The 17,598-nt window shown below is 36.5% G+C and overlaps 1 protein-coding gene across 1 annotated transcript in view; it reads right to left on the reverse strand.

Moving 5' to 3' along the window:
• The window catches only part of LOC124805125 (WD repeat-containing protein 81), a 303,608-nt gene that overhangs the window by 41,218 nt on the left and 244,792 nt on the right, over positions 1–17,598 (reverse strand). Inside the window, exons 21-22 of the mRNA XM_047265582.1 lie at positions 9,357–9,534; positions 9,125–9,249 (exon numbers count right to left, since the gene is read on the reverse strand). Coding sequence (XP_047121538.1) covers positions 9,125–9,249; positions 9,357–9,534 — 303 coding nt within the window. The remainder of the gene's footprint in view (positions 1–9,124; positions 9,250–9,356; positions 9,535–17,598) is intronic.

The raw sequence follows: 17,598 nt of genomic DNA on the forward strand, positions 1-17,598 counted from the left end.
AGCAATTAGAGGGCACAAAGATGTAAACTCAAATTTTTTTCAATTGTTGGAACTCTGAAAGAATGACATACTTGAGTTTAAAGACTGGTTACGGCATTTGGGGTATAAGTGGATGTCCCACGATAATCAAAACGAGATCATTGATCTACTAGGAAAGTCTGTGTTGAGAAAGGTATTGCCATCAATCAAGAAGAGTTAACATTTTTCTATTATGGTTGACAAAACAAGTGATTCTTCGAATCTCAAACAAGTATCATTTTGTATTTGTACTGTCGATGATTCCCTAATCATCAATGAAGACTTTATTGGCTTATACGAGACCACCAACACTGAATCACAAACTCTGTTTAGTATTTTAAAAGACTTTTTGCTCATTTTGATTTGTCAATGGATAACTTAAGAGGACAGTGCTATGATAGTGCCTCAAGCATGAGAGGTAAGTTTAAAGGACTAAACAAGTTAGTTTTTGGTACATTACCAAAAGCACGTTATGTGCACTGCACTGCTCAAAGTTTAGACTTGGCAGTTGTAGACAGTCTCTGCAATCTTACATTTATGAGGGATATTATGGCTTTGGCCAAGGACTTAATAAACACTGTAAGGGAATCCATCAAAAGGATGGGACTTTTCAGAAGCATACACTGTGACAGTGCCAACAACCAAGCTGATCTACAGCCCCTTTGCCCGACTCAAAGGACCATGCAAGCTTCTAGTATCTTGAGAATATTGAAAAACTTTGAAGAACTTCTAGAGTTTTTTGAAACCTTTTCTGCAGAGGACAAAACAGAGGCAGGTTACAAATGTGCAGGCTACCTTGAATCAATGTTACAATTCAAAACTTATTTCTTTTTATGTCTTTATTGCCATGCAATGAACCCAGAAGAGGATGTCAATGAAAAAATTCAATGCCCTCATCTAAGTTTTGCTGATCCAGAAAAAGTATACGAGGGCTTGATTTGTATATTGAATGGAAGGCATGGGTAGTTTTGAACACTTTTAGGAATTGTGTTTAAAAGAAAAACCTTCACAAGTTGATGATCCTTCGCTTCCTTGGAATCTAAGTATACCAAAGAAGTATGAAAACAATGAAGCCAGCTCACCGAACACTTTCAGAACCTCAAAGGAATACTACAAAGCTATTTACATTGAAGTTTGTGAAACGGTGCAATCTTGCATTACTGCGCGGTTTGCTTCAACTGGACTCAAACAGGTCATTGCAGTTGAACAAGAGAGCTTGCTTTTAGTAAACAGAGGTGAAACAAAATTGGAAAAATCAACTGAGTTTTTCAAAAATGACCTAGATATTGAGAGACTGCTTACACTTGAATATGTTAGCCGATATCGCTAATAAAAAACAACTGGTCCTAAAAAAAACATGTGTGATGTAAGAAAGGACATTACACAAGAGCCTGCAGTTGGAGAAATGTTATGTGAAGTAGTGAAGTGCATTAAGCTTCTCAAAGTAGTTCTAATCACGAAAGCAACAGCAGAAAGATCATTTAGTGCCCTTACATGTTTGAAGTCATATCTCCGATCAACAATGGGACAGAAGCGATTGAACAACTTGGCTGTTCTTCATGCCCACCGAGACGTTTTGGATGGATTGGATATGCGACCAGTCATCAATGACTTCATATTCAGTAATCCAGTCAGACAATCGACATTTGCACCTTTTTAAAGACACTCTAGCCATAATAATGGCATTTAGAGCAATATTAAAAATCCTCATAAAATAGAGACTTAAACACATACATAATGTTAAATTTTCTGTTTCAAAATATTAGTACTAGTTTAGTACTGCATTACTGTATTACTACAGTACTGTATTGGTTATTTTCAAATACTTAAATATTTTTAGGGTGTAAAACCCAATTAAAACCCGCTATTTACATACTTTTTGACTGAAAGTATTAGGCATACTGTATTAACTTTTTTAAAGCATTAACTTTGAGATATTGTTTTTATTTAATGACCCCTGAGCCTTATTCAGTGTAAGCTTAAATTAGCTATTTCACTCATTAATCATTATTCAAATATAATTTCAGTCTTTACAGAGGTATATATTCACTGCTCTGCAATAGTCAATAAGCATGATTATTACTGTAAATTAAATTAGCTTTTTACAAAAATACTGTGCATGTTTATGTTTTGTTTCTTTTTTCAAAGTCAAAAAATGTGTCATGCTTGTCGAGTTTCTTGGAGTGTCAAGTTATCAAGAGTCCAGTTTTTGGGGTTCTAATGTTGATCATAGGACTCTAAAATGCTTTAAAAAACTTTAAAACTCAACATTTTTCATCTAAAATTTAGAAAATTTCCCAGAGCAAGACCTCCAGTACCCCCCCCCCCCCCCCCCCAAATATTTTTTATAAGCCAGCGCCCCCTGATGGGAGAGGTCCAGATGAAGCTATGGCTGAGATACACACCACAGAGGTGTACGTCATTGGGCCTGGAGGACAGACAGTAGAACAAACTACTTGAGTTCAATGAGAAGGGACTGGACACAGACTGCAATTGTAATTCACGATCTGGGTAGGGATGTGGGAGATGGACTGCTGTGTTAAGGACAAGGAGACAGTAATTTAGATGTTTAGGAGAGCTGTGAATGTGCTCCGTATAGTGGGCAAGCATTTGCCTTTTACCTGATCCTCTATGGAGGAACCACAGTTTCCATGAGTAGGCTGCTCATCAGGCTCATTTGGAAAGCTCTCATCACAAGTCAAACTCCACTGTGCTGTATAGGGTCCAGCGTCCGAAATACTGAGGGCGATGTTGAAACATATGCCAGGCTCCCATAGTCAAGACAGGACTGTACAAAGGCTCTGTACAGATGAAACAGTGGAGGGCAATCTGCATTTTTGTTTAAGGTGATGAAGGTGGGGAAGCTTAGTTAAGTGGGTGCCAAAAACCAGCCATAAAAAGTGATAGGAGTCCACTACATTAAGGAGATGGTCATCAAAATAAAGTTGTGGGTGCGGGTGAACTACCCAATGGCAACAGAAGTGCACGATGCAAGTCTTGGCTGCTGAAAACTGAAAGCCATGGGTGTGGACTCATGACTGTGTTTTTCATATGGCTCCCTGCAGTCGATGTTCAGCCACATCAGGAATAGATGAACAAAAGGAAATGCATCATATAAGAAGGGTGATACTGAGGACCCCACAGCTGCTGCGAGACCATTGAAGGACACTAAAAAGAGTGGGACACTCAGTACAGAGCCCTGCAAGACCGCATTCTCTTGGACATGGGGGGAACTGTGTGAAACACTGACTTGAACTCTGAAGGTGCAGAGTGACAAAAAGTTCTGCATAATGATCGGGAACGGGCCGATGAGGTTCCACTCATATAATGTAGTGAGGGTTTGTATTGCCAAGTGGTGTCATTGGCTTTCATCAAGTCAAAAAAGGTGGCAATAAGATGACAATGGTGGGAAAAGGCCATTCTAATGGCAGACTCCAGGTATACCAAGTTGTCAGTGGCGGAGTGACCTTGGCAAAAGCCACCATGGGATGGAACCAGAAGGCACTGAGACTCAACGAGTCAACACACCCGCCAGCTCATCATACATTCAAGCAGTTTGCACAGAATGTTGGTGAGACTAATAGGATAGTAGCTATCCACATCTAATGGTTTCTTGCCAGGTTTTAGCACTGGAATGATGATACTTTCTCACCATTGCGAGAGAAATTTGCCATCACTTCAGATGTGGTTAAAGATGGCAAGGAAGTGTCAAAGTGGCACTGGTAATGCACTGATAGATGTTTCTTCCAGAACATTCAAAAATTACAAACACAATGTATTTCAAGAACCTTTCTGAAATGATAAATACTAAATAAAAAATAATTGCTGGTGGTCGGTTTTGAACTGGCAACCCAATGCACGCCAGCCAGCAATGCTAACCACATCACCACAATGTGTGTACCACAGCCCATGGAAATACTGTGCAACTGTATCACAAACGAAATAGTTCAGTATCATAACGAAAGTCACCTCAGAAACAGAACAAAACCAGTCAAAATTTTAGCACCGCAAGACAGACAGATTTTGAAATGTGACTGTGCACTGGAACTGACTTTGTTATTAATGAGAGCAACAAAATTCCTGGGAACAACAACATACTATACACTTTACTAGGATATCCATGCTTTTTTTCTGGCTAGCAAATATATTTGCAGTAAATACACTCAGCAAATACTGAAATGATATTTATGTACAATGGACAGCCTATCATGCCTTGGTGTCATCCGGTATAAATCATACAACAGAAGTATGGGGTATCATAACACAATCTAATTTTTACAAGTTTTTAAAATAGCAGATAAATGCTGTTAGAATAAGTTGCAGTACAAACCAAGAGACTCACGTCATGAATTATTCTCTGAAGCTGGGATATTAATCATTATAAATATGGATGTTTTTAAATCAACCATGCTGGAACAAACACTTAAATATCTCAGCTTTGCACAGAATAAATAAAATTTTATGTAAGCTTTATAAATGTATATTTTTATTACTTAATATAATTCTTTAACATTTAATTTTGTTCCATTCACTTCTAAAATACATAATCAGTACTATGTAAGCCTGTCCTGCCGTATCAATATGTCGTAATAAAAATAATAAAAAAATAAACCCACTTGTTACAAACTGACAAATTCAGGAAAAATGATCTTTGCTTTTTCATTTGATGTTGAATAAAGTAGCTATTATTATTATTATTATTATTATTATTGTTGTTGTTGTTTTTGTTATTGATTTCTCTTGTGTCCTACTATTTCTGGAATGAACCTAGTACAGAGATTACAAGATGCTGTCTTTGAATTCTTACTGTAAGATCCCCCCCCCCTTTTCATCTTTGTATGTCCTCATCCTCACAATAGGTAAATCTGACTTAGTCTGGAGCCAGAGTGATCTGCCTCTCCTATCTATCCTTCACTAGCCTGTGCATCTTCCCTCCCTTAGGAAGAAACTGACAGTTCTGAAAATGAAAATAGTTTCTTTACTTTTATTTGTGTCTATTGGTAGTACTGGATTTCACTTTCTGCAAGAAAGTGTTGACCAGCCATTCTGTATCCTGATACTTTTACAGTTTTGTTAAGGGAATCTCATCTTGATATTATTACTGTGATAACAGTCTATGTATTGGGACTAAATTTGGGCATACTTAAATGTGCCTAAAAGAGTTTAGAACATTTATTTATTTATTTATTTATTCCATGTGATCTGATGGCACACAGTGTGTTGCAGATGTCAGAAAATATCATTTAACATTGTTAACATATATTAACATAGGCCTATAGTATCCTAATGTATTATATTGCTCAATGTTTTCAATTTAACACAAACACAAGATTACTGTTCTAAGTATTCATTTACAGAGTAAAAGCAGTGACACAACAAATATGACTTCACGACTTTGCTAAATTTTATGTTGTCTTCGATGGACCTAATACTAGTGGGAAGATTGTTGAACAGTTGGAGGCCCATGTGGAAAGCTCCCTTTTTACACAGTTGAGTGTTTGTACGTATAACATGCAGATTTGCATTTTTCCTGGTGTTGTGTTCATGTATTTCATTATTTTTTATGACTCTGGGGTCAGTTGGCACTATGTGGTTTCTGAAAAATTTTAGAGTCTCAAGAATGTAGAGGCAAGGCAGTGTAAGGATTTCCAACTTTCTGAAGATGGGTTTGCAGGAGTCTCTGGGTTTGCTCCCAGTAATAATCCACATTGTTCTCTTCTGGATTCTGAATGTGCTCAGAGCAGTTGGAGAATTTCCCCAGAATATTACACCATATTTTAGGTGGGCTTGTATGTAAGCGTAGTACACACTGGTTAATGTTTTCAGGCTAGCAAATGTTTTCAGTACACTCAATGCACAACAGCCAGTACAAATCCTGGCATTTACCTTTCCTATATGTGTATTCCATTTCAGGTTATCTTGAACCCACAGACCCAGGAATTTGAAAAGACTGTCGGTATCTATTGACTGGTTATTTACAGTGACAAATGGCTGAGAGGAATTTGCTTTTTGTGTTGTGTGAAAGTTCATGGAAGCTGTCTTTTTGGTGTTGATAGTTAATCTGTTTGATTTTAGCCCAGTTGCTGAGTTGTTCAGTGGCCAAGTTCACTGCTTTTTGCACAGCCTCTGTATTCTCCCCTTTGAGGAGTACAGTTGTGTCATCAGCAAATATTATTGTTTTGTGTGCATCAACATTCAGGCCCAAGTCATTAATATACAGGAGGAAAAGTAGGGGTCCCAATACTGAGCCCTGTGGAACACCTTGCTTTACAGTTGTATTACTTGATAGTATTTTGGTTATTGAGTTGCTTTGTCTATTAGTATATTTCATGCTGGCTCTCTGCATCCGATTGGTTAGGAATGTAGCAATCCAGTTGTTTGCAGTTCTTCTGATACCATAGTGTTCTAATTTTTCCACTAATATTTTGTGGTCAACAGTGTCAAAAGCCTTTGACAGATCCAGAAATATGCCTGTTATGGGTTGTTTTCTATCTAACAGTTCTAATAGTGTATTTATGCAATCATATACTGCAGTTTCAGTAGATTTGTTGCTTCTGAACCCATGTTGAGCTAAACTTAGTAAATCTTTTTTTTTTTCAATGAAGTCCATCATTTTTTTGTACATTATTTTTTCAAAAACTTTAGAAAAGCAGGATGAGATTGAGATAGGCCTGTAGTTATTCATATCTTTATTATCACCTTTTTTGAAGACAGGAATTACTTTAGAAAGTTTCAGAGCTTCAGGGAAGATACCTGCCTGGAAAGAACAGTCACAGAGGTGAGTTAATGGTTCAGCAATTGTGTGTTCACAATTTTTGATTACAGCTGCTGGGATACCATCAATTCCAGCTGAATATGAATTTTTAACTCTGAGGGCTTTTGCAACATCATTTTCAGTGACTTTGGTAATGAAAATTGACTCTGCACATGTGTTACATTTTTGGTTTGCTGGTTGGTAATTTGTGTTAGGATTATTTTGGACCAATTTTTCAGCTATGCTCGTAAAGAAATTGTTGAAAGAGTTCACCACAACTTTGGGATTAGATATAGATTCATTGTTGAGTTTGATTTCTATGTTCATGTGTGAAGCTTTCATTTCCCCCTCTTTCCTTTTTTATGATATTCCACATTGCTTTTACCTTATTGCTGGATTTGTCAATGTGCTCATCATTCTGCGTCCATTCTGCTTGTCTTATCACTCTTCATAGGATACATGTGTAGTTTTTATAGTATTCTGTTAGTTGGGGGGAGTCACTACTTTGTTTACATAACATGTGGAGTATTCTTTTATGCTTGCAAGAGATTTTTATAGCTGGTGTAATCCAACTCTTGTTTCTATTATTATTTATACATAACAGCTTGACAACATAGACATATACCATTCAACAGAGAATCACACCAAGTTTTGATTCATAGTTTTTATTTATTTATTTATTTATTGTTCCGTGGGATCACATTAAGGAGAAGTCTCCATGGTCATGGAACGAGTCAATACATGAAATTATAACACGATTCTAGAAACAGATAAAATGAAATATAAGAAACATATTCAGGCGACACGTCATTAGTTTAAATAAGGAAATCAAGAATGTAACACTGGAATTTGCTTAATTTTTTAGCTCTTGCAGGAGCTCCTCGACAGAATAGAAGGAGTGAGCCATGAGGAAATTCTTCAGTTTAGACTTAAAAGAGTTTGGGCTACTGCTAAGATTTTTGATTTCTTGTGGTAGCTTATTGAAAATGGATGCAGCAGAATACTGCACTCCTTTCTGCACAAGAGTCAAGGAAGTGCATTCCACATGCAGATTTGATTTCTGCCTGAGTGAAAGCTGCTAACTCTTGGGAATAGGCTAATATTGCTAACAACAAATGACATTAAAGAAAATATATACTGTGACGGCAATGTCAGAATTCCCAGACTATTGAATAGGGGTCGACAAGAGGTTCTCGAACTTACACCACACATAGCTCGAACAGCCCGTTTTTGAGCCAAAAATACCCTTTTTTAATCAGAAGAATTACCCCAAAAAATAATACCATATGACATAAGCGTATGAAAATATGCGAAGTAGACTACTTTTTGTGTTGAAATGTCACTTATTTGAGATACTGTTCTAATGGTAAATAAAGCGGCATTTAGTTTCTGAACAAGATCCTGAACGTGGGCTTTCCACAACAGCTTACTATCTAACAGCTTACTATCATGCCGTGTATAAATACACAGTACTATCAATACTCCCATGACATGTATGTGTGAGCTAGAAGTACATTTTGTGTCCTGTAGTTTGCTAAGCCTGAGTCAGTTATGATGCTTTAGTGGAGATTAGGCATCACATATTAAACAGAAACTTCAACTGACAAAACTATTCATGGAACATATGCAGTAAACAGTCACAAGCCCAAGAAAAGTGACAAAACACATTAGCCATAAATTGCTAATACCACTGCCAATGGTCTGACACATTCAACACAAATCATAACAAACTGTATTAAGTGCAGTTGGTCTAGCTGATAAGTCCTCAAGATTACATGCTTTATGTTCAATTTGGCACAATTTTCAACAGAAGTTATGTTTCATGTGCCACAATGAGAATTGTCATAATGTAAACACTGAGGCAAATGAAAACCTCAAGAAAATATTTCACACTTTCCCAGCTCACTAAAGTGAATGTGTCTTGTACTCCATTCTCATCCTTCATAGAGAGAACTGTTGCAAATATTATGTATTTGACTATTCTGAGAGAATGACACAACCATAGCAAGACAGTGATGATTTTAATTTGGCAACATGACAGTGTCTCTCATTCAGATGTCCATGAGCATATAAAATTTTGCAGAATTGCATAGAACATGCTACTCAATAGGATTTTTCTCTTTTTCAGAAGCCTTTGAGGTCACTTGATTTCATCTCTAAGGACAGCCACAATGAAGACCTACAAGTTGTGTTTGAAACCTACTTTTCTCTATTACCTAATGCAATTTTTCTGTGTCTTGTAGTTTTCCTCCACTTATTTTCTGAAACTCCAAAAACATTTATGAATAATCCTGTACATTTATTTTTATACAAACAATTTTGTTACTACTACATGTAGTCCGAGGAACATACCTGTAAATCAATTCTATTGCCAACAACTTCAACATTACTCCCAAAGCTACCAGTTGATGTCCTCTCTGCCACCTGTGTCCCACTTGGAGACAATCGGTCAGATGAGCATCTTGTGTCTTCCACAACTGAAAAATCACAAAAAACTTTTATTCTAATGGTAAGGAGAGCATTAAGAGGTATCACTCTATTCACAGTTTGCATCTTATTAGGATTATTCAAAGTGACTACTCACTTCCCACAGGGGATGCCTGTTGCTGACTCTCCTGTTCAGCCTGAGAACACAGACTTCTAATAAATTCCTCGTTCTTCAGAGACTGTGCCATAACTGATTCACCAAGGAATCTTAGCAATGGGAGATATGTTCTATGTGCTAACTCTGGCACAAATACTTTTTTTAACTCTTCCATCGCCTGAAAAATCATACAAAGAAAAAACCAGTTACTTTAGTGGCAGCAAGACTGTTACCAAATTACTTTATCATGGAGTGTAGTACATTTGTATTCTGAACAATGCAGATAGATCTGGTTCATGAACACACGACCTTTACATGCAAGGATTAATTACGAGCTAAGTTGCGTCATCTAATGCACTAAAAGTTTTTGACATATTTCATTGAAGACAGAGTTATGTTTGCACGTCTTCCAATGGTGGGGAAAAAAAAATTAAGGAGCTGTATTGTTAGCTAAATGGTTTGGAGCTTCTGGTAACTATACAGAGTCTAAACAAATATTGCATGGTGCTACACTTTTAATGTCATTGCTCATAAATTCTAGACATGCACAAATTACTGGGTTGTTCTCATGATTCCCCAATGGCTCTGTTATTAGAGATATGGTACTGCATTTTACGTTAACAGACAAAACTATTGTAGGCTACTTTTTAACTTAAATAGCAGCTGTGAAACATAGCATTTTCCACTCTTCTTCATTTCCTGCAGCACAGCATGGAAAAAAAAATGAAACAATGGCTAGAAAATATATGCTGTCAGTCCCACATTCATCTTTAATATCAGTTAAACTTTATGAAGTTCCTAAAAATATGCGCAGTGCTATGTTGATTTAGTTAAGTTATGGTCAGTTATAAACTGCAGGAAATCTCTTTAACAGATTGTTTCCCAAACCTTCAATACACAGTGGCTGTATATTCTCTTCCAGACCTTGAATATATGGTAACTGTATATAACCCACCAAATTTTCAGGTGGGTGGTGCTACAGACAGTGCTATTAATTTACTTAGAACAATCACCAAGACAGACTGCTGCAACAGATTCTCAACAGTTGGCCTACAATATAATGCAATGTTATTAAATTCACCTACATTGTGGTCTACCTTACGGAACATTGCTGCAATACTTTATGCTTATAAAGATTCCACATTCAAAATAACTTAAAATTATTTTATTGAAAATATTCTGATATGTTTCTACAGAATCTGATATAACCAGAAGCAATTTACAGCAAAAAAAGGCCACATTTATTATCAATATACCGATGGACTCAAGAAAATTTATAGAAAATAGGATGCTATATGGTTTATCATGAGAATGATCTAATAAGAATGGCAGTAGCAGAACATTTACAACTTGTAGCTCAAACACATGTTCATGCTTAATGATACAGCTGAGAGTTTGAAATTTTGAAGGCAATTTCCAGTGCTTACAGAAGAGGACTGTTATGTGATAAATTTATCTTCAGCAGTGAAGCAATATCTTTACTGAGCAGCAAAATGTTTAAGAAGGCACTAGGTGCATCTTTGGAAACTGGACAATCTCCACAGTTTCAAGCTGCACATTCATGATCAGGGTGGTTACTCACACTTGAAAAAGAATTCCAGGTATGGGAAAGAAGATGATACCATATGAAGTTCCTGATAAAGTAACAGGAAAAGGGGGGTGGGGTGAGGGCAACTCACGTCACAGTACTGTTGTTTCTGTCCTCAAGGCTGAGACATTCTAGCCAATAAGAAGTAGTTTAACTGCACTTTTCAAACATCAATAATTTATAGGGAATTATTCATGTAATTAACACACTTAAAAAGCTGAATAAAATTAAATTAAAATGCTAGACTAAAAGACAGAACCCTGAGAGTTTATGAAATTCCCTGAGGTACCCAGATTTTTCCATGTAAAATGTAATTCCTGAAAATTCTAGGTTTTCCAGAAAAATCATCATTCTGATGATCCTCCAAAGCACAATATTTATGAGCTGTCTAAAAAAAATTAGCATCACAACCTCTTATCCTTATCCACTTATTGTAGAATCCTGAAAAGTTCCCTGATATCCCCCTTTAATAGTCCAATAATCAGGTAAGTTTCTCAATTGTCAAACATACAAGTAAAAATATTATTGTGCAAACCAATACTGGCTTGCAGTTAAAGTCTCTCACATGGAGCCCCCCCCCCCCCCCCTAAAATAAACATTAAAATGCATTTTACAATAATATATTATAGAATTTAAATCATCAGAATGCATTTCACACATTAATTTAAATAATGACAGTTAACATCTGTGGAACTGCTGAAACTGCGTGATGTTTTTTGAACAGGTAGTAGCTAGTCATTAGGCTGTGTCTTGGAATGACATTTGCAGGCGTGGCTTCTTCGGAGAACAGCAGTTATGGGCATCTTGAAGGCACTGATTGTACAGCTTAAGAGTGCCCTGCCAACTTCCACACTATTTTCATGTTCCACTGTAGCTGAAACTTCGCTATTTAATTCTTGTCTCTGTACATCTCTATTATGCTTTGCTATGTCATTAATCAACTTTTAGTATTAAGGTTTTCATAGTGTTTTAGGTAGCAATTTTATCCACTGTAGGAATAAGATTCTAAAGGTAGAGTATACTAAAATACAGTAATGTGTACCCATATAGTGAGGGTTTCACGAATGATTATAGGAAACTTCAGTTTCCTTGCTTGCTGACAGTGTTTGTCGGATATAGTGTGTTATTAGCATGTTTCTTTTATGAATGTATTGTGCTAGTGAGTTTTGCTTTGTTGTGAATTACTGCAGTATATCATCCTGTGGGTCTGAAAACAGCACAATATGAATGCAGTGTGCAATTTATTACACAAAAATTTTGAACATAAACTTAGGACAAAAGTGAAGGAATTAGGTGCATACAGGCCCAATCTGAACATCAATCAGAACACACACAGTGTAAACAAAGGCAAAGATATGTATGCAATTTCCAACAAAGGGATGTATAATACAGCTAAGTGATTGTGTTGTTGTGAAGTGAAAAAATTCAATTCTCTGTTTCACTTGTCTTGTTACAAATTGTACTGATAGAATGTGGACTGAGAATAGTATCACAACCTTAAAGAGTTTTTACACAAAGATGTGTCAACTATGTAGTGCTTACTGCCTTAATATAGAGAAATACACTGAAAATGTGCCAAAGAACCAGTATAAACTGGGTGAACTTATAGACTGCATCAAATCTTGAGGCAAATTTGAGCTTCTCTTACGGAGCGAAAATAAACACAAAATACCAGGATCACAGGAATTTTCTGAGGGCTACTTGGTCTAATTTCAGAGTGGGATGGCATCTTGATGCAACACATTTTAAAAAATCAAGTTACTTAGGTCTGTTCAAAACAATTTAAAATGAACTCCTGGAATTAATTTATGATAGTTTATGAGGTATGCCTCAATCTCACCAGGAGTGGGAAAAAAAGCTAATTTCCCCTTGCAATCGAAGTTTGATGAAACCACTGACTTCCCAAATCAGTCACAACTGGTCCTAATAATTTGGGATGAGTTACCGCCAAATATAAATGAAAGATTTATTTCCTTTGTAAAATCAGAAAGACACATTGCATATTATGTAACAGTAGCTGTTCTCAGCAAGGCAGACAAAATGAAATGCCTGAAAAACTGACAGCTCAGCATTACGAAAGTGTTCCAGTTATGAATGACTTCAAAAGTGGAGTTCAGGTGAAAATTAAAGTGGTGTAAAATCATGAAGCAAGGGAATATTGATGCAGTGAAAACTAGTGAATATGTATCTCACTTTGCAGCATCTCTTCAGTATGTTAAGGTCTCACTTGCCATTGATGATCATTTGGAACATGAAGAACCAACTACAAAATGGTGATGTTTCCAGCTGAACAAGGTCAAACAGCTGATGCTTTCAGGAAGTCCTTTTGGCTAAGCATCACATTCAGTTCATGACATTAAGTGTGGAAACTGTAATTTAAAGAAATTTGCAGCTACTTCTAATTCTTTTTCTGGGAAAACAACTTGATGCTTTGAAAACAGTGATGGTTCAAACAACTGCGCAACTGACAAGCTACTCAAACATTTAATTCAACATGGTGATTGCTCAGTTTGGTTTTGTCAGCCAATCACAGCACAATAGCCAAGGTGTCATGAAAACATTGTAGATTAAACATACACAAAACATTAAGCATCTCATGTTTAGAATTGAAAATGTTAAAAACATTAAGCTTGTAACAAAGCTAACATATGGAAAGCTAATAATAAAGATCTCTTCTAAACAAATCTTTTAGTATGATTTGTTGCAATAAAGTGTTGGTAAATGTGATGTCGGCTGATAAATATGCTACCCATAGAGATTATCTTGGATTTTGCTTATGGTGTTATTTACTAGTAGATTATGAAAGAGGAAGAAGATACGTTACATAAATTTTTGACTGGAATGTGAGCTCGGACACTCAGTGAGTTTCAACATTTGATAAGAGACAAAATTATGACTAGCTAGACCCCACTAAATGCCTCCAGTCAATTATTGTGCAATTTCTGTCTTGTTTGCACACTGAATATGTGCAGCTTTATCTACCATTGTAAGCAATGACTGTTTGTCTGGTGCCTGACTCCAAAGATCCATTGCATACAGTCTGCTCAGAAACTAGTTGATGTGTATCTGTATTCACTGACAATAAGAACTGCTACCAGGTTTAAAAATCAATTGTCATTGACAAGGCAAGACATGTCATAGGGTTCCTGTGGGTTTGAGTCTTGTTATGATCACTATTCTTACACCATGTTACTCAGCTGCAAATCGTACAACATTCCTTATAAATACACTGCACAACCTGTGTCGATACACTACTAAATTTGACAATTTTATTCATGGTATGGTCATAACCTTAACTCATTTCTGCCATTCTGTCACATCTCTGCCTTGGTTCATCTTACAGCACTGATTCCACGCAACTGACTGGCATATTCACACCACTTCACTGCCACAACTTATGTCGGTTATGGAGACTCACATGATTGCCTGGCACCAGTTTTACACTGTCTCCAGTGTTCCAAAGAGACCAGAGTGCTCTTTTAAGGTGGGGACTAACATTTTGTCCAGTAAGCTTATAATGCAATAAAACAATGATTTCAAAACATTTTGGCAGATTTTTATTGTCTCCAATACTTTTTTCCAGCAGACAGGATGAGGAACATCTCTGCACAAGGTTAATAACTATAGCTTGAGCTGCATCACGTGCCACAAATCCTGCTTTCCTTGTATTTCAGATTGTCTCATTAACTGCAACTGGTTCCTAATTTTTTCCCTATGTACAGTAAACTGTCGTTATTTTGAAACCAGATAAACCAAAAACTCAGTTAACTCTGCTGAATTACATTGATATGCACTACATGTATTTTTCATTATACATTTCACATAATTTTTCTCAATAATGTATTGTACAATAATTTTGAAACAATGGCCCAATTGCCTGCATGCTGCTCACTTCCACAGTATAAGACTCAAGGCTCAAGGATGAGGGAAAAGAGGGGCTGGTCAGCAGAACATATGCAGCGAGCGACCTACAACAATCCAGAGAGCTTTCTGTCCCTGTTTGTGATCAATGAATGTGTTTTTTTTTCCTTTTGCTTTATCACTTGCAATAGTCCACCAACACAGTAATGAGCTCATAATGCTCTGACACTAAAACAAAAAGCAGCAAATTCTACACATGCAGAGAAAACTAAAACACAGGCTGCAATGCACTTTCAGATCCTGAAGTCTACTCTCCCATTGATAATAAGTTCAAGACAAAAAATAGCGAAAGTCTTGCAAGCTGTTCATTTAGTGGCAATAGCAAGGCCAGCTAAACATAAAGAAAAGGAGGATTCACTGTTTGAATGGTTCAACACATGCGGTCACAGCAAATTCTGTAATCTGGCCTAGGCCTCAAGAAAAGGCTGGTTAAATCATCCAGAAAAAGGTAATTTCTGGGTGTGTTCTGAGGGCTAACTGTTGTGTTTTCAGAAGAAGCATAAATCAGAGCTGCCATCAGTGCAACTGAACTACAGGAAACAATTCCACATTGGAATGCACTGCAAGCTAACTGCAACATACCTGCTGCTTGGGATAAATTACCAAAGAGACTATAACTAACTCTTTTAAGAAAGCATGGACAGCAACTGATAAAGCCACTGAAACTGAAGAGGAAACTAACAATCCAACATCTGAACTTATTCATAATGTGAACACAACTTTGGAGTCCGCAGTTGCTCTTCCGCACGGTTACACTTGGTTTGTGCTCTCTCTTGTACTGTCAATATGGAAGAATGGACACAGGCAGACGACAACATCTGTGCTCCTGAAGAACCAGCCAACAGTTCTGTTGATGATGCAGAAGATAATGATAATGCTTTCCTGTTATCTTCAGAGAATGGCTATAAAGAATGACTACACCCCCCCCCCCCCCAAAAAAAAAAAAGAAAAGAAAAGAAAAAAAGAAGCTGCAGCTGCAATTGGGTGTTCTCAGGAGATTTGTTGCAACTTCTGATGTCTCCATGATATTTTGGGCTGCTCTTGATATGGTAGCTTTGGAGAGTACCATAATATTGTGACCAACAGTCCAACAAACAACAATTAATGATTTTTTTTCAAATTAATGTATAGAAGTAAAATGTGAAGTGGATAAGGATTGTTGTAAACTAAAATATGAGTTCTGATTACAACTTAGTGTGTTAAAGAACAGTACATTAAAGTGTTTCTTAAGATTATCATTTATTGTATTACATGACACACTAGTTCAATGGCTACAGTATTGTTCCATAATATGTATATATGTAATTTGTTTGAAAAAATTGACATGCGTTTAACATTATGTACATACACTTTGTCAATTAAAAAAATGCCAGAAATACTATTGTACCTATACAGTGTAGTTATTTTTTCTTCTTCTTTAGAGGTCACAAAAATAAAGCACACTCATTAACTGGTAAGCTTAATAAGATAAAAAATGAACTCAAAAATTGTATATTTTTATAAATAAACTTGTTAATTCAAACTTCATTAAATTGAACTGGCTATTTTTCAGTCCCTTGAAATTCTGTTAAATTATGGTCTTTTGAAGTAACCGAGTGAAAGAGTATCAACCGCTAGGTGGACAACTCCATGTGCATGATGCAACATATGAGCACTTCACACCACACAATGGCTCACCACCTGGACAACTATGATTGTTAAAAACTAGTCAGTGAGGAAAGTATTTTATTTTTATTACTGAAAAGGAAATTACAAGAAAGTTCATGTGCTTAGTTAATAAATGACCAACATTTTGTCCTCAAAATATATCTCTCCCTTTCTCTCTTCCTTAATGGATTCTTCCATTACTTCCTGGTAGAGCAATTCCATATTTAAGGTTCAATAACAAGTACACTGTTTTTGTTCTACTGATTCTTGTTTATTTTGAACTAGTTTTCGGCTTCTTCAGGAAACAACTGCCTAGTGTCTGGAAGGGACACTACTTCTTCGGTGACCAAACATTATAGGCAAAGATATATCACATACATAGTGTGTTGTGCATCAAACTTTTTTCTTAATTATGCAATTACACATTACGCAATGGACAATGTTACACACAATAATTAAACTACACAATATTACAGGTTAAATGGTTATAACACTATTTTTTTGTCATTGGCGGAGGAACTGTGCGTACTCTTCATTATGTTGTGCAAAATACATCTTTTTTAACACTTTAAACTAAACTTTATACGATGGACAGTATTATACACAATAATTAGAATACATATTCTTAACAGTATTACAGGTTATACAGTTATGTGCCATAGTTTATGAGGTCGTGAACTGGATGAGAATTATTTAAGTGAACTACTAACTTATGATGAGCAACAAACACGTCTTACATTATAAAAAAAAAACATTTTTATGCAATGGAAAATTGCCACTCACCATAGAGCAGAGATGCTGAGTCACAGATAGGCACAACAAAAAGACTCACACAATTATAGCTTTCAGCTCTTAAGGCCTTCGACAACAATAGACACGCACATACACATACACACATACACTCATGCAAATGCAACTCACAAACATGACTGTAGTCTAAGGCAACAGAAACCACACTGCAGGAAGCAGCAGCACCAGTGCCTGATGGGAGTGCGACTAGGTGGGGGTAAGGAGGAGGCTGGGACGGGGAGAGGAAGGGATAGTATGGTGGGGGTGGCACACAGCGAAGTGCTGCACATTAGATGG

This window comes from Schistocerca piceifrons, chromosome 7 (genome assembly GCF_021461385.2).
Source record: "Schistocerca piceifrons isolate TAMUIC-IGC-003096 chromosome 7, iqSchPice1.1, whole genome shotgun sequence".
Lineage (NCBI taxonomy): Eukaryota > Metazoa > Arthropoda > Insecta > Orthoptera > Acrididae > Schistocerca > Schistocerca piceifrons.